At 52.0% G+C, this 22,090-nt stretch overlaps 1 protein-coding gene across 1 annotated transcript in view; it reads right to left on the bottom strand.

Moving 5' to 3' along the window:
- Positions 1-1,193: 1,193 nt before the first annotated feature.
- Positions 1,194-22,090, bottom strand: part of LOC110431491 — a 28,647-nt gene continuing 7,750 nt past the window's right edge. Inside the window, exons 8-11 of the mRNA XM_021450598.1 lie at positions 3,076-3,121; positions 2,633-2,978; positions 1,821-2,380; positions 1,194-1,313 (exon numbers count right to left, since the gene is read on the bottom strand). Coding sequence (XP_021306273.1) covers positions 1,194-1,313; positions 1,821-2,380; positions 2,633-2,978; positions 3,076-3,121 — 1,072 coding nt within the window. The remainder of the gene's footprint in view (positions 1,314-1,820; positions 2,381-2,632; positions 2,979-3,075; positions 3,122-22,090) is intronic.

The raw sequence follows: 22,090 nt of genomic DNA, 5'->3' as shown, positions 1-22,090 counted from the left end.
AAGCGAAAAGAGGTTGGATACAGCAAGATCCGTCGCGGCAGAGCTCTCCGGCGAGGTCGGAGCAACTCCGGCGAGCGATTCACAGCGCACTACTGCTTCTCACCTCGGTAGAGCGTATGCAGGGGCTTACCGCGGCGACGGCGAGTGCTCTGGTGTCCTTGGCGTCGAGTTTGGGGCTCTGGTGCGACCGGCGGCGAGCGGCGGAGCTTTTCTCCGGCAATGGCGCGGGCGGAGCCGCTGCTGCTGCTGCTACTGCTGCGCGAACGGAGGAAGGAGGGAGAGGCGCGGGCGACAGAATGGAGGGAGTGGTCTGGGGGCGCGGGGTGGCGTCCCGACCAGGGGGAGGGGGTGGTCGGCTGCAGCGCGCCCAACGCCGGCGTACGGCCGCCACGTGGCCGTCGCGGGATGGGGCGAGGCGGTCGCCGCGCGCGGGAGAGAGGGGAGGGGGAGGCAGGCCGGGCTGCTGGCTGGGCCGAAAGGGAGGCGGGTCGGCCCAGCAGCGCCTGTCCCCTTTTCTATTTTTTTTTTGAAATTCTTTTCTCAAATTCTTTCTAAATTTATTTGGGCTATTTAAAAATCACTTTCACCCTATTCTCCCAAAAGCAAAGTTGTTCCAAAACAAAAACCCTACAACTTTGTTTTAATAAGCAAGACCAAATTCCAAATTGAATTTGAATTACAGATTAAAACTAGTTCTAGGTTTTCAAATAAATTCATTTTGGGGATTTTTGTGTAAATTCCATTTCTCAAATTCTATGGCTCCAAAAATTGCACAAAAATACTCTTAATTCTTTTTGCACACAATTCAACCTAGTTTGAATATTTCACAATTTTAGAAGCAAGCGTCATATTTTTTTTAACATACTTAAATCTCATAGAATAAAGCACATAAAATCACATTTTGGATGGATGACATGCTCATGTGATGCTATGCTTGATGAGAATGCTTATGCATGTTTTGATAAGACTAAGTGCATGCTTAACACCTAGGGTGTTACACGTACCATGCTGAGGACGTGCGCTCCGGCAAACTCCTCGACATCCTTAACAAACTGCTGAAGCCAGCCCTACGCTTGCTGCGCCTTTTCGACCGGGGTTAGCTTCGGCGCACGGGGCTGGTCCTCGGGGAGCTCGGGACTGATCAGGTCAAGTACCGGGGCTACTCCTTTCCAGATCTTGATGCAGTTGGTCTTCTAGGAGTCCCGTTCCTTGACCAGCTCATCGAGGTGCTTTTTAGTGTTGACTTTAAGCACTATGACAGAGTTTTCAAGAAAACCAAGCAAACAATCAGTATAAACAAGAGGAAAAGAAAACTGCATGGTCAAAAAGGGCGAAACAGCTCTTACCAGCTAACTCCCGACTTTTGTTCTTCAGCTCCTCGCCAGCCTTGCGCCTGGTCTGCAGCGCACCGGCACGCTCCTGGTCGAGCCGATCCCTCTCTTCTCGAAGGCGCCCAATCTCCTCCTCTAGACCTGAAGCAACAACTGCTGGTCATCAAAACCGACCACGCAGTTAACTACAACTGCTCGAAACATTCGCCCTGCCCTTCTTCTCGCGGTCCTTATCGGTTAGTCGTCGATTTAGATCCAGCAGGCGTTCTTCCTAAGCCACCTTCTCGGCCACCTCCCTCTCGGCCTCCAACCGAAGGTGGGTCCACCTCCGTGGTCAGGGCTTTGTTCTCGGCGATTATACCTTCAATTTGGTCGAAGCACCTTTTTCGGTACTTCGCCGTTTTCATTGCACCCTGCGAGAAATATACATGTCATATAGTGAACAAGCAACAATGTATACATACTCTGGCATAATACAAGACCACTTACCTTTACTTCATCAACGAGCCGCTTAGCAGCGCACTCTACCCTCGTCGCCTCCTCGGTCTCGGCGAGCTCTTCGTGGCCAGCCCAGTGGTCCCCACGCTGGTGCCACACGTAAACATGTTGGCGACCATCGTGGGGATGCCCCTGGATCTCCTCCACTTCATCATCAGAGGCCGCTTGGCCCTCGGCGCCCTCCCTGCTACCCCCAGCCATAGTAACGGGTATCATCGGACCCTTACCTCGGCTAGGGCAGCCCTCTGGTGTGGAAGCTTCTACTAGGACTGGAGTCGGGGCCCTCTCTTCTTCAGCAGGAGGGGGGGTCGCGACCTTGTCTCCCTCCTCCGCAACGCTACTCGGGGGAGGCGTCCTCTCCATCTCATCACCCCTTGTCGGGGTACTCGCCCCAGCCCTATCTCGAGCCGGGTCCTCCTCGGTGGTCCCTGCCACGGACACAACCGCGGGCTGCTCCACGGGCCGCTCATGAGTAGTCTGCTCAGCGGCATCCTTGTCAGCAACGGTCGGCTCGGTTGTTCTCAAGCCGCCTATGTTGCTTGGATCAACATCTGAGGCCGCACTAACAAGAAAGAGCCAATGCAAATTCCCATAACAACATTATACTTTGTAAAACACAAAGAAAGTGCAGAAGACATGTTTTATAACTCACAGCTGCCGCAAAGAACCTTCTCCTGTGCTACCGCTCCTATGCATCGCCGCGAAGAACCTTCTCCTGGTCCTCCCAGCCGCCGCTGCCGCTTCTGCCCCTCCAAGTCGTATTGGCTCGGTGTGTGGGGCAGGAGGATCACTGGTTACCCGACCAGCGTCGATCGGCGCGACGTCAGGGCGGCTGCGTGGTCTTCGAACCAAATATGGAGCAGCCTCGTCCTCTTCGTCCTTGTCGTCGGCGATCCTCACGAGCCGGCGATGCTTCGGGGCCTGGCTGGTCTCCGCCGGCATTGCCTCCGTGGGGGATGGCTCCATAGCCATTGGCCTTTTCCCCGCCACCCTATCTTCAGTGGTCGGTGTTGGTTGGCTCTGGTCTTCTTCGCTGCTGGTGTATTGGAGACACCGAGCAACATTGTCTGCCGGTGGGTCCACCCCTGAAGGATGGTCCATACCGGGTGCCAGCGACACGTACACCGAGCACCGGTCACTATCTCCTATCTGCAATACAACAGTGACAAGTCATCAGTCAAAAGTCATCAGTCAAAAGGCTATCTTACTTATATTGAAATATAGATAAAAAAGGGCATCCATTTACCTTAGGAGCTGGTCGGCCTTGCTTAAAAGCAGGCATCCGGTCATCACTTCAAACGAAGTTATCATCAGTTAGGTTGAATAACTCGTTCATCAACCGCTGGACCTCTGCCTTCTCCAAACCGTCCCAGTGCATCCTGGTCGGGTCTTGGCTTCCTACATACTCGTACGCCGAGTGCACCCTCCTCTGACAGGGCATTACTCGTCGCACGAGGAAGTTCCCGACCACTCCTGGTCCGTCCAGGCGGGACCAGTCGATCAGGTTCATCAACTTCGACACCTGACCGGTGTACTCGAGTCGAGCTGTCCAGCTGACCCTCTTCTCGGGAATATATCGAACATCGCAAAAAGTGGCGCTGCCTGGTTCTTCCCTAATGTAGAACCACCTCTTGTACCATTCGGTGAGGGAGGTGTTCCACGGGCAACTTAGGTAACGGTTTTTCATCCCGTCACGAAGATTGAGGTATACTCCACCTACAATCTTGGAGCCTCCAACTGCTCCCTTCTTCCTCAAGCAGAATAAGTAACGGAAGAGATCAAAGTGCGGCTCTATCCCGACATAGGCCTCACACAAATGAATAAAAGTGGAAACGAGAAGAATGGAGTTTGGGTGGAGGTTGCAGATCCTGATCTCATAGTAAAGAAGAGGGCCTTGAAGGAAAGGATGAACTGGAATCCTAAACCCCCTCTTGAAAAAATCTTCAGAAACTACGATCTCACCGACGCGAGGGTCGGGGTACCTTTCCCCTTCCGGTGCTCTCCAGCCGCCGAGCTCCTGATTGTGCAGGAGTCCCATCTTGACGAGGTCATTGAGGGATCTTGTGTTGCTCCGGGACTATGTGATTGCTGGGTACAAAACTAGAGTGCGACTTTGGGCTTTTTATAACAACAGCCCCACCTCTACCACTTCCCGCATTTTGGGGAAGTGGGCGGATCTTGCGGCAGCTGTGGCGTTTCGGTTTTCAATAATTATCGCAGTTAATTTGGTGGCTTTTCTGCATAATTGATGGTTTCCTTTTCTTGGACTGCGCAAAGAGCGGCTGCACAGTTACCAGGGGCACCTTTTTATGCAATAGCCTAACAATATGGCAGGATGCTCTGTCACATCGCACATTAATACAGCGATACAGTTTTTTCAAAAGAAAAGTAGGACTTTTCGTCAGACAGACATGATATATATAGGGACTGTACCGACCATCGAGCATGACATGCTCGGGGACTGGTCGACCAGTCTGCCCATTCGACATCCTAAGGACTGTACCGACCACGAGCATGACATGCTCGGGGACTGGTCGACCAGTCTGCCCATTCGACATCCTTGGGACTGTACTGACCACCGAGCATGACATGCTCGGGGACTGGTCGACCTGTCTGCCCATTCGACATCCTGGGGACTGTACCGACCACCGAGCATGAGATGCTCGGGGACTGGTCGACCAGTCTGCCCTCTCGACAATCTGGGACTGCACCGACCACCGAGCACGCCATACTCAGGGACTGGCTGATTAGTCTCATCTTTTGAAAATCTAGGAACTGTGCCAAACCTCAAGCATGACACACTTAGGGATTGGTTAATCGGTTCTCTCAGACACAAAAAGAGCAACACGATCTTGGCATTGAAAAATCAAATTGTATAACGGCTGCTCGGATAATTCTAATTTTTTAGACCTTGCTACAAGGCTCATGCTTTGCCTTCCAGCAAGCTTGGGGACTACATCGGTACGATGCATCTGGCGATGCATTTCAGTATCAGATTTTTCTATGTGGTTTTTCTCTTTAGACCCTGGCACCACGTGCCTACGTCACCTACTACCAGGCTCGGGGACTAAGTGGGCACACTTCACCTTGCGGTAAATATGCTAGCTTTTTGAAAGTCTATACTTTTCAGAAAAGTAAAGTGGGCACACTTCGTCAGGAAAAAAATATTTTTTGATTAAGAGCACCATGCATTCTTTGAACAATCTGCTTCTTTGATGTCAATGTTGATCAACTGTCTTTTAAGTTGGTTAAAATACCGTTGCAACTGTTCGGGCGACTTTCCTGCTAATCGAAGACGTCAAGCCTCACTCGTCGAAGAAGCTCAAGATGGTGTGTTACATCACAATACATGGTGCTCGGGGACTAGCTGTGGGGGTATAAACCCCTATACCCTTACAGCTAGACTTGGGCCAGGAGGCTAGGCCCATCACGAGATAGTTCGAAGTTTGATCCAACTGCTTGGAGTTTCACGCAAGGAAACAAGATGTGGAGATCAAGCAGGATTCTAGTCGGTTAGAATAGGAATTGATGTCGCACTATCTGTGGCAACTGTAACCGACTAGGATTAGTTTCCAGATCTGTAACCCTGCCCTCTAGACTATATAAAGAGAGGCGAGGGACGCCCTAGGATAGATCATCTCAACTCAACAAAATCTACGACAATACAATAAGACGCAGGACGTAGGTATTACGCCCACACGGCGACTGAACCTGGATAAAATCCTTGTCTCTGTCTTGCGTCACCATCGAGTTCGTAGCTTGCGCACCTCTCTGCCGATAAACTACAACCGTGGGTATACCCCAAGGTAGACTGCCGACTAGCTTTCGTTAACAGAGTACAAATAGGTGCGTCAAAAATGGTTTCCTAGACTATGGTGCATTAGGCACAAACTATGCACCTATCTTGCACCGAAACTAACATTGTCTCCAAACAAACCGAAGTGAGATTCCATATGACACACGTCATCTAGGAGTTCCATTGGGTGCGTCCAAATTGATTTCTTAACATATGGTACGTTCCATGCAAACTGTGCAACTATCTTGCATCAAGATTAGCACTATATCTGAATAGACCAAATCGAGCCTCCACTTGAGCCTCTTCAACTACGAGTACCACCGGGTGCGTCTAAAATGGTTTCTTAGCCTATGGTAAATTAGGCGTAAACCGTGCACATATCTTCTACCAAAAATAACACTGTCTCTAAACAAACCTAAGCAATATTCCATATGACACACATTATCAAAGAGTTAAATCAGGTGTGTCCTAATTGATTTCTGAGAACATCGTATGTTCCATGCAAACCGTGCATCTATCTTGAATCAAGATTAGCACTATCTCGAAATAGACCAAACCAAGCTTTCATGATGAGGACATCAACACCAGCGATACATCCTCTCCTACATCCTCTCCGACACAACCTATAGCTGGTCCTACATCTCCGACACAACCTATAGCTGGTCCTACATCCTCTCCGACACAACCTATAGCTGGTCCTCTTACTCGTGCTCGTGCCCGTCAACTCAACCTTCAAGTAAGTTCAGTTTTAAACTCTTGTCAATCATATTTAGACAATGGAGACACGTGCACTTTCGTGTTGCTCAGGAATAATGGACAAGATCAGCAAGGGAAGGTTCAACTGCATTCAGAATTTGAGGCAACACCAACTTCAAGGGCTGATTGCATATGGGAGGAGTGATAACTTAACAAAGGTGATTGGAGATCAGGTCCAAGCCTCCACAACATCCTCTATCAAGTTACCACGTCGCTTCTAAAGCAAGGAAACAAAGAGTCCAAACCCAACACGTTTTGGGAGTTGGATTCGGACTGGAAAATAACTCTAACTTGTATGGATCACCACGGCGTCATATGGACTCCAACTGGGACGTTCCTATACTTGTTGGAAAGCTCATGAAGTCTACTTTCCAATGGGTCCAACCACATATCTATGAAGCTTATGAGTCGGGCGCAGTCCTTGTTTTCGTGCCGACACCTTTTTCTGTTTTGGTGCTGCGTCACCCTATTTTGGACCAATGGCCCATGTATCAAGTTGAGTCCATTAGGGACGCTGTGGGGGTATAAACCCCTATACCCTTACGGCTAGACTTCAGCCAGGAAGCTTGGCCCACTACGAGACGAGTTCAAGGCTTGATCCGACAGCCCGAGTTTCGCGCAAGGAAACAAGACGTGGAGATCAAGCAGGATTCTAGTCGGTTAGAATAGGAATTGATATTGAATTATCTATGGCAATTGTAACCGAATAGGATTAGTTTCTAGATCTGTAACCCTGCCCTCCAGACTATATAAGGAGGGGCAAGGGACCCCCCTAGGACATCATATTCTCTCAGCACAAATCAATACAATCAGACGCAGGACGTAGGTATTACGCCAACTCGGCGGCCGAACCTGGATAAAAAGCTTGTCCGTGTCTTGCGTCACCATCGAGTTCGTAGTTTGCGCACCGTCTACCGATAAACTACTACCGTGGGTATACCCCAAGGTAGACTGTCGACTAGCTTTCGTCGACAGTGGCGCGCCAGGTAGGGGGTGTGCGTGCAACTTTTCCGGCGAACAAGATGGTCACGATCCCAGCTTCCGCGACCGTGCCCGAAGGCCTCACGTTCACCGTCGGCCAGATCACGTGGACGACGTGCAGCGGCGGTTTCGCGACCACGGTTCCGAAAGAGATCCAGATCCAATCTGAGATCACGCCGTCTCCGACCACACGCGTGACGACACCAAGCTCCCGACCACCGTTCCCGCTCTACAAGGGAAGGGAGATCGACTGCTCGGACCTCCTCCAAGCGCTCGATCGCGCTGACTCCAAGCTATTCGAAGTCTCCCAACTAATAGATGGAGTTCTGCGCCGGCCCGACCAAGCTGCTCGAGCGGATTCTTCGAAACTCCGCCGACCAACTCGTGCCACCACACACGAACGGCTGGGAACGTCCCTGACGATAACCTCAACCCCCTCAGGACGATCCGTCGAGCTCAAAAAGGAAGACTATCCTTGCGGCCTGAACAACTCGGCCTCTGTTTATTCACAGCACGTCCAATCCGTTTTCAGCAAAGCGGGCTGGTCGCCGACAAGGAACAATCGTCACCATGTCAACATGGTGACCATCCGAGAGCTACGGGACGGCCAGGTTTCCAGCACCAACTCAAGCACCGGCTCCGTCCCCACCGAGATTGTGAACACCGAAGACGAGGACTACGACCTGGATTTTCCTTCACACCCTCCGGGTTTCGACCGATTCCCGATATTCCCCCCCCGGCAAGGGGATATTGTATTCAATGTCAGCGCCGACGAACCAGCTGTTGACGGAGAAACAGACGACCAGAGGCAACTCCGCGAACAGCGTAACGCCGAGCGCGCCCGACGGCGTGCGGACGAGCAACAACAGACGCCACCAGGCAACCTCAACGATGCCTTCGACATGGTCGGGGACCAGCCGGTCTACAAAACGCCAAGCGCCAACGTGGCTGTCGCCATGGCCAATCTGGATCGGCTTCCTGACACCCCCGAATGCCAGGGAGTCCGGACCAGTATCCGAGCACACCTGATCGCCGCAATGGGACAGACAGCCACTCTGCTCAAGAGAGTCCAGGACGTCTCTTATACGGAAGCCGCCTCCGACCAGACTCATCGTATCCGGGCCTCACCCAGCAGGCGTCGCCGCAGCCGCTCCCCCGACAACCGTCGAGGGGACTCACGGCGCGATGATGGTGGTCGGGACGCCGATGGCCGCCGCCAGCAGGACCGCGTACGCGGCCAAGAAGAAGAAGATCAACACAGGGATCTCCGCCACAACATCCCTCCCAAAGATGCCCGGGACCGCATCAACAGGCGCGCCGCAGAAAGAGCAGTCCACGAAAACCTGCGCCGCATCGAGTACGACGCGACCCACGGTCCTCCGGGCCTAAGGCAGTTCTCCTCACACCTCCGCCAGGTCGTGTGGCCCCGCAATTTCAAGCTCGAAAAACTTAAAAAATACGACGGCAAGGAAAATCCAGAGAACTGGATCACTCTCTATGAAATCGCCGTCCGATCAGCAGCAGGAGATGAGCACGTCATGGCTAATTACTTCCCCGTAGTCCTCGACCAGGCTGGTCATCAGTGGCTTCTCGGCCTGCCCGAGGACTCCTTCGACTCTTGGGAAGAGCTACGACAGGCTTTCATCGACAACTTCATCGCCACATGCGAGCAGCCCGGAAACAAGTATGACCTTGAAAGGATAAGAGACAGGAAGAATGAACCTCTGCGTGATTACATCCGACGATTCTCGGATATGCGCCTCAAAATCCCGAAAATTTCTCATGACGAGGCCATATCAGCCTTTATCAAGGGTTTGCGTTTCCATGAAGCGCTGAGGAACAAGCTATTGCGTAAGCGCCCATCAACGGTAGCAGAGCTCCTCGCCACGGCTAAAAATTACGCCGATGCTGATGACGCAGAAAAACTAATCCGAGACGATGCGAGAGGCCCCGACCAGCCCTCCCGGCGAGATGACGGTCGTGGTCGCCACGACAACAGAAATCATCGCCGCTCCGACAACCGCGATCACCGAGAGGGTTGGGATCGGCGGCGCGACAGCCGCGACGACTTCAGAGGAAAGCGCCCTCGCGAATACGACCACGAAGTAAACACGGTCAAACGTCCCAATGGACGACGGGACTACCAAGACGACTACAACAAAACGTTGAAGGGACCGTGCCAGCTACACCCAAAGTCTAACCATACCATGGAAGAGTGCCACGTCCTCAAAAGTATCTATACACGGCGGGCCGCCCAAGAAGACACCGCCAAGAAAAGTAGCAAACGCGACGGGCACGACCACGAAGATGAGGATGAGGACCAAGACAGGGACCCCCGACACCAATACGTCAGCCCTACCGACGTGGTTCACTCCATTTTCGGGGGCAAGGTCTCCACTGAGTCCAAGCGAGAAAGAAAGCTGTTAAAGAGAGCCTGCCTCAACATAGACAGCACGGACGGGCCGATCGCAGATCCGAAATTTCCCGCCTGGTCCCACAGGGAGATCGCGTTCAGCAGGAAGGACCAGTGGGCCGCTATCCCAGAGCCGGGTCGTTTCCCACTGATTCTTGATCCCTGCATCAATAGCATCAGATTCGAGCGCGTGCTCGTGGACGGGGGAAGCTCCATCGACATCCTCTTCCGCAACAGCCTGCCCGCCCTCAAGATATCACCGGCGCAACTAAAACCTTACGACGCCCAATTCTGGGGGGTTTTGCCAGGTCAAAGTTCGGTGCCCCTCGGACAGATAACATTGCCTGTCCAATTCGGCACACCCGATCACTTCCGGACGGAGTTCATCAACTTCGTAGTCGCGGACTTCGACGGGACCTACCACGCCATACTGGGCCGCCCATCGCTGACAAAGTTCATGGCAGTCCCGCACTACTCATACCTGGTGCTTAAGATGCCCACGGAGAAGGGCGTCCTGACCGTCAGAGGCAACGTCTACACTGCGTACACCTGCGAAGAAGAAAGTTTCAAGATCACCGAGGCAATTGACCTCTAAATCCGCATGGCGGAAACAGCAACCCAAGCCGCACAGCTGCCCCCCGACCAGCTCCGATTACCCGAGCAGGAGACAGCCAGAAAGAATTCGAAATCCAAGGAGTACAAAGAAGTGCAGCTGGTCGAAGGCAACCCCGAGAAGACAGCCCTCATCGGGGCTAACCTGGATCCAAAATAGGAAGACGCGCTCGTCAGGTTTCTAAGGGACAACGTGAGCGTTTTCGCATGGAAACCCGCAGACATGCCCGGTGTCCCACGAAACCTGATCGAGCACTCCTTAAACGTCTCGAAGACCGCAAGACCAATCAAGCAAAAACTGCGACGGTTCGCTCGTGACAAAAAGGAGGCTATTAGGACAGAAATAACACGGCTTCTAGCAGCCGGATTCATAAAAGAGGTGTATCATCCCGATTGGCTCGCCAATCCGGTTCTTGTACACAAAAAGAATAATGAATGGAGAATGTGCGTTGATTACACCGATCTCAACAAACACTGTCCTAAAGATCCTTTTGGTCTTCCTCGCATCGACGAGGTGGTCGACTCAACGGCCGGATGCGAACTCCTCTCCTTTCTAGATTGCTACTCTGGTTATCACCAGATCTCGTTAAAGGAAGAAGATCAGATCAAAACATCCTTCATCACACCCTTCGGCGCATACTGTTACACTACCATGTCTTTCGGACTTAAAAACGCCGGGGCCACTTATCAAAGGGCCATCCAGCAATGCCTCCACGACGAGATTCGCGATGACCTCGTCGAGGCCTATGTGGACGACGTGGTCGTAAAAACAAGGGACGCGAGCACCCTAATCGACAACATAGACCGAACCTTCAAGGCACTCAATAGGTACAAGTGGAAGCTCAACCCCAAGAAATGCATCTTCGGCGTTCCTTCCGGTCTACTGCTCGGCAACGTCGTCAGTTGCGACGGCATACGACCAAACCCTTCAAAAGTCAAAGCCGTACTCGACATGCGACCACCGAAGAACGTCAAGGATATTCAGAAGCTAACCGGGTGCATGGCCGCCCTCAGTCGTTTCATCTCAAGGCTGGGAGAAAAAGGCCTCCCTTTCTTCAAACTATTGAAAGCGTCAGAAAAATTCTCCTGGACCGAAGAAGCCGACGCTGCGTTCACTCAGCTTAAGACCTTCCTCACTTCACCGCCTGTCCTCACAGCGCCTCAGCCCAATGAAGACCTGCTCCTTTACATTGCTGCAACCGACAGGGTTGTTTCCACGGCAATAGTGGTCGAGCGAGATGAACCAGGTCACGTCTTCAAGGTCCAGAGACCCGTTTACTTCATAAGCGAAGTTTTAAACGAATCCAAGGCCAGGTACCCACAAATACAGAAGCTCATATACGCCATCCTGATAACGTCAAGAAAACTGAAGCACTACTTCGACGGCCATCGAGTCTTGGTGACAACCAGCTTTCCTCTCGGTGACATCCTGCGCAATAAAGACGCCAATGGCAGAATCGTGAAATGGGCAATGGAATTATGTCCATTTTCCCTGGAGTTCCAGAGTCGCACCACTGTCAAGTCCCAAGCCCTGGTCGATTTCATTGCCGAATGGACGGATCTCAACGAACCTTCCGTTCCCGATGTCTCAGACCACTGGTCAATGTTCTTTGATGGATCCTTGAACATCAACGGTGCAGGTGCTGGGATATAGTTCGTATCACCCAACAAGGACAAACTCCGCTACGTCCTTAGGATCCTTTTCCCGGCGTCAAACAACGTCGCCGAATACGAAGCATGCTTACACGGCATACGACTAGCCGTTGAACTGGGGGTCAAGCGCCTCTATGTCTACGGCGACTCTGCTTTGGTCATCAACCAGCTCAACAAGGAGTGGGACGCAACCCACGAGAAGATGGATCTCTACTGCAAAGAAATTCGCAAATGGGAAACTAACTTCTATGGCATAGAGTACATCCACGTGGTCCGGGATAAGAACCAAGCAGCAGATGCGTTGTCAAAGTTAGGCTCATCTCGGGCCCATATCCCGCGGGGTATTTTTGTCCAGGACATCCATGAGCCAAGCGTAAGCCCTCCCCTGGTCGACAAGCAACCAACCGAGGCAATGCTCATAGATGACGCCACTCCGACAACCGGTGGGCGTGACTGGCGCACCCCGTTCATCAAATACATATCAGACGGAACAGGCTACCAGGACAAAACAGAGAACGAGCGCCTCATCCGACGATCAAAGAACTACATCCTGGTCGACGGAAAACTCATGCGGAAAAACGCAAGCTCCGAAGTACTGCTCAAGTGCATACCCCAAGATGATGGTATCAAGCTCTTGGAAGACATACACGCTGGATCCTGCGGCAACCACGCCGCATCTAGAACGCTGGTCGGAAAGGCTTTCCGAGCAGGTTTTTATTGGCCAACCGCGGTCGGCGACGCAGAAAAACTGGTTCGGCATTGCGAAGGATGTCAGTTTTTCGCTAAGAGGACCCACGTACCTGCCCATGAAATTCAAACTATCCCGTCGTCTTGGCCCTTTGCTTGCTGGGGGCTGGACATGATCGGACCATTTAAACCAGCCCCGGGCAATTTCAAGTTTGTCTTCGTGCTAATCGACAAGTTCTCCAAGTGGATCGAATACATGCCCTTGGTCAAGGCAACCTCCGAGAAGGCCGTGGAGTTTCTCAATCAAATCATACACAGATTCGGCATCCCGAACAGCATAATCACCGACCTGGGCACTCAGTTTACTGGCACCACTTTTTGGGATTTCTGCGATGACAGAGGCATAGTCATAAAATATGTGTCAGTAGCACATCCACGTGCCAACGGTCAAGTCGAACGTGCTAATGGAATGATCGTTGATGCCCTAAAGAAGAGGCTGTACACCGAAAACGACAGAGCACCCGGTCGATGGATGAGAGAATTGCCGGCAGTAGTCTGGGGCCTCCGAACCCAGACCAGTCGAAACACAGGGGTGTCTCCCTACTTCATGGTATACGGTGCAGAGGCGGTCCTGCCGGCCGACATACACTTCGGATCTCCTAGAATCGAGCACTACGACGAGGCGACTGCCGACAACGCCAGAGAACTCGAAGTCAATTGCATGGAGGAAAAGCGTCTAGTTTCATGTCTCCGAACAGCAAAATATCTCGCGGCAGTCAGGCGATACTACAACAGGAACGTCAAGGACCGTTCCTTTGTGGTCGGCGATCTGGTGCTTCGATGGAAAACAAGCCAGGAGGGAATGCACAAGTTATCCACTCCCTGGGAAGGACCCTTCGTGGTGACCGAGGTCACACGACCTACGTCCTACAGATTGGCATACCCAGACGGAACACGAGTGCCTAACTCTTGGCACATCGACAAACTGCGACGATTCTATCCATAAAGTTTTAATGACTTTCTTTTGTAAGTATCTTATAATTTTTGATAATAAGATTCTATATTTCTCGCCTATACTTTGTCATACACAGCACTCGGCAAAACTCCTGCAATGGATGCTCTTGGTGACAACCAAGACAAATACGGTGACACGTCACTCAGATATTCTTACAGCGCTCAAAACAACAGTCATGACAAAAAAAGAAAACTTTATTACAAACTTTACATACAAAGTTTACAATAAACCCCCTGACGGGCAGATACTAGTCTATTCCTACAGACTACTTTATTGGCCTAGCTGCTCGGGCTGATCACCCGCCTGGCCTTGCTGCCCGGACGAAGGGGTCGGGGCCACCGGCGCCTGGCTGGTCGAGACCGCAGGCGTCGACCGCCCATCTCCAGCAACGGACGCGCCCGACAACTCCCTGGCCGACCTATCTGAGCTCGGCTGGTCTGGAGGAGTGGCCGTTCCGCACAGGTTGATGTCGCCGATCACTGTCGACGACAAATCCAGCAGACTACCCCGAAGTTCGTCCGCTTCCTGTGGGCCGACTTCCTTCGGGTACCCCTTCTCCAGCCTGCTCAAGTCGACCAGGGGGTAGTGGGCGCGTACCATGCTGAGGACGTGCGCGCCGGCAAACTCCCCGGCGTCCTTCACAAACTGCTGGAGCCAGTCCCACGCCCGTTGCGCCTTCTCGACCGGGGTCAACTGCGGCGCGCGGGGCTGGCTCTCCGGGAGCTCGGGACTGATCAGGTCCAGGACCGGGGACACTCCCTTCCAGATCTTGCAACACTTGGCCTTCCAGGAGTCCCGGTCCTTGATCAGGTCATCCAGGTGCTTCTTGGTGTTCACCTTGAGCACTGCAAACGAAACGAAACGTTACTTTCGGCATACCAGACAAGCAAAGGGCAGGCAGCAACCAACAAGGCGGCACCCATTACCAGCTAACTCCCGGTCTTTTCGACCCAACTCCTCTTCCGCTCGCCGCCCGGACTCCTGTGCACTGGCGAGCTGTTGGCCGAGCTGCTCCTTCTCTTGTTGGAGGCTCGCCACCTCCTCCTCCAAGTCTGCGTGAATCCTAAACTGGTCAGCAAAGCAAACTATACAAGTATGCGAAACTGCTCGGAGCGTGTGACTAACCTTCCTGCAGCCGGTACTGGTCGGCCAGGCGACGAGCGAGGTCGAGACGACGCTCCTTTTCGGCGCTCATCTCGACCACCTTCTCTCCGACCTCCGCCCGCAACCGGTCTACCTCCGCGGCAAGGGCCTTGTTCTCGGCCATGACGCCTTCTATCTGGTCAAAGCACCGTTTCCGGTACTTCGCCGTTTTCATAACGTCCTACAAAGCAAGCATATAAGAATGCGCAGAAGACAAGGCTAAAGAATGCGCGGCAGCTCAAAACGCCGCTTACCTTGACTTCGTCGACAAGGCGCTTGGCCGCGCGCTCCACCCTGGCGGCCTCTTCGGACTCGGCGAGCTCCTCATGACCGATAAAGTGATCCCCGCGTTGGCGCCACACATACACGTGTTGGCGGCCATCACGGGGACGACCCTCGATCTCTTCTACCTCGTCGTCGGAGGCCGCCCTGGTTTCCTCCTCCTGGGCTGCGTCACCCCCGGTGGTGGTCCCAGGCGTCACTGGCCCTTGGACCAAACCTGGGGAGCCCGCAGCCGGAGAGGCTCCTGCTCGGGGCGGCGGGGGGACTTCACTCCCCCCGGCAGGAGGAGCGGTCGGAGATCTTCCCTTCTCCGAGGAGTCAGTTGGGGGAGCCTCCCCAGCCCTGGTCGGGCTGCTTGTTGTAGTCGGCGCCGCGCTCGGGAGCCCCTCGGTGCTCCCAGGCGCGACTGCAGCTGTCGGCTGCTCTGTGGTCTGGGGGGCCGCATCCCCAGAACCGCGGGCAGGCTCGCCCGTTCCCTGGCCGGCAGCTTGGCCAGGGTCGACATCCGATGCCGCACTACAGGAACAAAAGTTAAAAAAAAAAACAAAAGAGGAGTCCAAAATACGTAAGTTGAACACTTACAGGTCTGACCGACGATGGGTCGCGGTGAACCTCCTCCTCGCCCGGCCGGTCGGCGCCTGTGCCCCCACCTCGGCAACTTGCGGGGCAGCTGCGCCGCTGGCCACTCGATCAGTGGCGACCGGCGCAGCGTCTGGGCGGCCCCGAGGCCGTCGGACCAACGACGGCGCAGCCTCCTCGTCGTCGTCGTCGTCGTCGACGATCCGCACGAGCCGACGACGCTTCGGCGCTTGGCTGCTCTCCGCCGGTAGGTCTGCCGGCAGCTCCGGTGTCGGCAAGGGATCCGCCGGCAATGGCCTTTTCCCCGCTACCCTCTCCTCGGAGGTCGGGACGGGGCGGGCTAGGTCTTCCTCTGGCGGGACCTCTCCCACAGGATCTTCCATCCCCGGTGCCAGTGATACATACACTACGCACCGGTCGACATCACCGACCTGCAAAAGCAACAGAGATGAGCCAACTGCAGACGACATACGAATGATCAAACGGAGTCTGCTACATACCTTTGGTGCTGGTCGTCCTAACTTGAAGGCTTGCACCCGATCACTGCTACGGGTGAAGCCCCCATCCGCGAAGTTAAACAACTCGTTCAGCAGCTGTTGTACCTCCGCTTTCTCCAGGATCTCCGACCGCATCCTGGTCGGGTCTGCGCTTCCGGCATACTCATACGCCGAGTGCACCCTCTTCTGGCAGGGCATCACCCGGCGGCAAATGAAGTTGCCGACCACGCTAAGCCCATCCAGGCGCGACCAGTCGATCAGCTTCATCAGATCCGCTACTTGACCGTCGAACTCTGGGCGGTCGGTCCAGCTCGCCCTCTTCTCGGGAACGTACCCCACGTCGCAGAACGTGGAGCTGCCCAGTTCCTCCCTGACGTAGAACCACTTCCTGTACCATTCGGTCAAGGAGGTGTTCCATGGGCAGTGCAGGTAGCGATTCTTCATCCCATCACGAAGGTTGAGGTATACTCCACCTGCAACCTTGGAGCCTCCAACTGCTCCCTTCTTCCTCAGACAGAAAAGGTACCGGAAAAGATCAAAGTGCGGCTCTATGCCAACATAGGCCTCGCACAGATGGATGAAGGTAGAAATAAGGAGAATTGAGTTCGGGTGCAGATTGCAAATCCCGATCTCATAGTACAAAAGAAGACCTTGAAGAAAGGGATGAACAGGAACACCAAAGCCTCTCTTGATGAAATCCTCAAAAACGACGATCTCACCGGCGCGAGGGTCGGGGTAGCTCTCCCCTTCCGGCGCCCTCCAGCCGCCGAGCTCTGCGCCGTGCAGAAGCCCCATGTCGACGAGGTCACCAAGAGATTTTGTGGTGCTGCGAGACTTCTTCCACTCCTTGGCCATCAGTTCGGCCCTCTTCCTGGAATCGCTCTTCGCCATTAGAGGTGCGAATGTGAGCTGGAGCTAGGAAGATGCAGGAGATTGGAGAAGATGAGAGCGGAAGGTTTGAAGGCAATGGCAGGAGAAGCGGTACAGGCGGTCCTATTAGGCCCTTATAAACCCGCGACCCCACCTCTCCCACTTCCTGTATTCTCGGGAAGTGGGCAGGCCATGCGGCGGACGCGGCGTTTCGGTTTACAATGATTATAGGCAATTAATGCGGTGGAGTTTTCGTACCAATTGATGGTTTCCTTTTCTCAAACCATGCAAAGAGCGGTTGTACAGTTGCCAGGTGCAGCTTTTCATGCATCCGTCTGACATATCGTCAGGAGACCCCGTCACGTCAACTTTAATTGGAAAGATCTTTTCAAAAGTAAGAAGACATATACGCCAGTGAGCCAGCAATCCGGGGACTGCACCGACCACCGAGCACTCGACGCTCGGGGACTGGTCGCCCAGTCTATCAGCTCGGAACTTCAAGGACTGCACCGACCACCGAGCACTCGACGCTCGGGGACTGGTCGCCCAGTCTATCAGCTCGGAACTTCAAGGACTGCACCGACCACCGAGCACTCGACGCTCGGGGACTGGTTGCCCAGTCTATCAGCTCAGAACTTCAAGGACTGCACCGACCACCGAGCACTTGACGCTCGGGGACTGGTCGCTCAGTCTATCAGCTCAAAGCTTTAAGGCATGCACCGACCACTGAGCACTCGATGCTCGGGGACTGGTCGTACAGTATAGTAACATGTAATTCCACGCAGCACACTAAGTGCCTGAGGACTGGTCGATTGGTCTTTTCGATTGCAGACGAGCATGACATGCTCGGGGACTGGTAAATTCAATTTTTTAGACCTTGCTACAAGGCTCATACTTCGCCTTCCAGCAAGCTCGGGGACTACATCGGTACGATGCATCTAGCGATGCATCTCAGTCTCAAAACTGCTTTGGGGAATTTTCTTTTGACCCTGGCACCACGTGCCTACGCCACCTACTACCAGGCTCGGGGACTAAGTGGGCACACTTCACCTAGCGGTGAATTTGCTTGCTTTTTTTATGCTTTTACCTTTCAAAAAGGCAAAGTGGGCACACTTCACCAGGAAAGAAATTTTTTTAGAGCACCATGCATTCTTCGAACAACCTGCTTCTTCGATGTCAACGTTGATCAACTGTCTTTCGAGTTGGTCAAGGAACCGTTGCAACTGTTTGGGCGATTTCCCCGCTTATTGAAGATGACAAGCCTCGCTGATCGAAGAAGCTCAAGACGGCGTGTTGCATCACAATACATGGCGCTCGGGGACTAGCTGTGGGGGTATAAACCCCTATACCCTTACGGCTAGACTTCAGCCAGGAAGCTTGGCCCACTACGAGACGAGTTCAAGGCTTGATCCGACAGCCCGAGTTTCGCGCAAGGAAACAAGACGTGGAGATCAAGCAGGATTCTAGTCGGTTAGAATAGGAATTGATATTGAATTATCTATGGCAATTGTAACCGACTAGGATTAGTTTCTAGATCTGTAACCCTGCCCTCCAGACTATATAAGGAGGGGCAAGGGACCCCCCTAGGACATCATATTCTCTCAGCACAAATCAATACAATCAGACGCAGGACGTAGGTATTACGCCAACTCGGCGGCCGAACCTGGATAAAAAGCTTGTCCGTGTCTTGCGTCACCATCAAGTTCGTAGTTTGCGCACCGTCTACCGATAAACTACTACCGTGGGTATACCCCAAGGTAGACTGCCGACTAGCTTTCGTCGACAGACGCGTCCTAGGGTTAGAGGACGACTCTAGCACCCCTTTGGTCGTCCTCCCCTCTATTTATTTACATCTAGAGCCGCCATGAACAACTGGGTTTTGTTTAGATCAAGTTTAGCCTTCGCTACTTGCTTGTAGGCGCGCGTGCAGGATCAGCCGCCCGTCTCCTTGTCTTCAGAACCCCATTGTTGATTCAGATTTAGTTTGAAACCTTCAATTCATCTTGCAAATTCAGTGCTTGTTTCCTCGTTCTTGCTAGTTCTTCGATTGCTTGCAGGACGGGAGCCCTAGGGGCTGGTTGTCGCGCTCCACAAGATCGTGACGGCTGTTGGACGTGGTGTATCGGTTGCTAAGGCGCGGTCTTGAGGGCTGTAGTCGGGCCGTGAACGTCATCTCCATCCACTAATCGAGTTATCCAGCGCCTCTCATCGAAAGATCAGGCCAAAAACCCTAGCGGGTTCGCATCAGTTGGTAATCAGAGCAAGGTTCTTCGGTGAGAGACTTCTAATCCTTTGCTGTTTTTAATTAATTTCCTATAGTCCAGAAAAGCCAAAAAAATATAGTAGATTAGTTTTTCTATAATCCTATTAAACCTTTGTGCCTTGGCTAGTACCGTTTTCGTTAGGGCTTGTTGAATTTGCGTTGCTTCGGTTTGTGCCGAGTTGCTGGTCTTAGTGTCTAGTCCTTTAGAGTTTCGAGTTCTTGTCACCATCTATACACAGCCGAGTATTACCATATCTTCTCTCTGTCGAATCTGTTGTGAAGTCCGAATTGAACTGTGATCCAAAAAGAAAGATAACTCCATACTTGTTCGGCCTTACTCTAGAGAGAGAGAGAGAGAGTGTGTGTAGCGAATTGCTCTTTTGTATTCCTTTGTTCATATAATCAGTTTTTGAGGTTGCCCAAAAAAAAGAAAAAAAAAGAAAAGAGAAAAGATTCAAAAGAAAAAAAAGGGGCTGTTTTTCATATTGATTTTAGGTTTCTTCCACCTTGTTTTCGGGGGTGTGCTGTGGTTTTCCTTTGTGTCCAGGCTCGCGTCTCTAGCACGGTCTAGCCTAGGACCAGCACAGTACCATCGTCGAACGCTTATTCAGCTCGCTTTTATAACTAACGTGGTGCTAGTTCGTTCCTTGTTTCAGCCCACCTATAGCTCCACATAATCTACAGCTTGACAGGTCTTGTGCGGCAGCACCGATACACTTCGTCCATTGCTGTACACTTGTTGGCAGACGACCCCTCCTGTCAAGCAAGGTAAGAATTGGTAAGAACTTGTGTTACAGGTTGAGTGTGAGCGACTTGCTGTAGCTACATCCTAGTAGTTGTAGGGCTTTTATTTCTTCACTTGCCTTTTTGTTGTCTTTGTCTTTGAACCATGCCAGGGGTAGATGATGGTAACGAAACACCACTTACACCTCGCACTAAGGGCATCATACAACATTTTGAAAGGAAAGTGAAGCTGCACACAGAGGGACTTGATAACGACTTGCAGGTGACGAATGAAAAGCTGGGGCAGTTGGAGGCTACGCAGATTGCCACAAACAACAAGCTCACAAGATTGGAGGAATCCGTTGCTAGTGTGGACAAAAGCCTTGCTGCTCTCCTAAGGCGATTTGATGCTTTCCACACCGATGATAAAGAGAAGCATAAAGAAGAAAAGGAGGGAGATCGAGAGCACGGTAGTCATGAGGATGACTACACTGGTGATACTGAACATGATGATCAAGACACTCGTGATCGACGTCGCCTTCGTCACAACCGTAGAGGTATGGGTGGCAACCGCCGACGCGAGGTACACAATAATGATGATGCTTTCAGTAAGATTAAATTTAAGATACCCCTTTTGATGGTAAATATGACCCTGATGCTTACATCACTTGGGAGATTGCTGTTGATCAAAAGTTTGCATGTCATGAATTTCCTGAGACTACACGTGTTAGGGCTGCTACCAGTGAGTTTACAGATTTTGCTTCTGTTTGGTGGATAGAATATGGAAAGAAAAATCCTAATAACTTACCTAGAACTTGGGATGCGCTGAAAAGGGCCATGAGAGCTAGATTTGTTCCATATTACTATGTGCGTGATATGATAAATAAGTTGCAGCAGTTAAAACAAGGTGCTAAAAGTGTAGAAGAATATTATCAGGAATTGCAAACGGGTATGTTGCGTTGTAACCTAGAAGAGGATGAGGAACCGGCTATGGCTAGATTTTTGGGTGGGTTAAATCGGGAAATTCAGGACATCCTCGCTTACAAAGAATACAATAATGTAACCCGTTTGTTTCATCTTGCTTGTAAAGCTGAAAGGGAAGTGCAGGGACGACGTGCTAGCGCAAGGAGTAATATTTCTGCAGGGAAGGCTAATTCATGGCAGCAACACATGGCTTCAACTCCATCTACACGTATTTCTACTCCATCATCTAGTGACAAGGCTCGAGCTGCCCCCACCAATTCAGTTGTGAAGACGATGCAAAAGCCTGCTGCGAGTACTTCATCCGTGGCATCGACGGGTAGAACAAGCAACATACATTGTCATCGGTTCAAGGGATATGGGCACATGATGCGTGACTGCCGAAACAAGCGAGTTATGATTGTCAGGGATGATGGTGAGTACTCATCTGCTAGTGATTTTGATGAGGATACACTTGCACTGCTTGCGACTGACCATGCAGGTAATGAAGATCAAATAGAAGAACATATTAATGCAGGTGAAGCGGACCACTATGAGAGCTTGATCGTGCAGCGAGTGCTTAGTGCACAAATGGAGATGGCGGAACAAAATCAGCGACACATTTTATTCCAAACAAAGTGTGTCATCAAAGAGCGTTCTTGTCGCATGATCATTGATGGAGGTAGCTGCAACAACTTGGCAAGCAGCGATATGGTGCAGAAGCTTGCCCTCAACACCAAACCACACCCGCATCCCTACTACATCCAATGGCTGAACAACAGTGGTAAGGCAAAGGTAACTAGACTTGTGAGAATTAATTTTTCCATCGGATCCTACAAAGATATTGTTGAATGTGATGTTGTGCCTATGCAAGCTTGTAACATTCTGCTAGGTAGACCTTGGCAATTTGATAGAGATTCTATGCATCATGGTAGATCAAATCAGTATTCTTTTCTATACCATGATCACAAAATTGTGTTGCATCCTAGTGTCTCCCTGAAACTCATTATGCAAATCTAATGTTGCTAGGG

This window comes from Sorghum bicolor, unplaced genomic scaffold (assembly GCF_000003195.3).
Source record: "Sorghum bicolor cultivar BTx623 unplaced genomic scaffold, Sorghum_bicolor_NCBIv3 super_18, whole genome shotgun sequence".
NCBI lineage: Eukaryota > Viridiplantae > Streptophyta > Magnoliopsida > Poales > Poaceae > Sorghum > Sorghum bicolor.
This window is presented reverse-complemented; position numbering and strand designations above follow the sequence as displayed.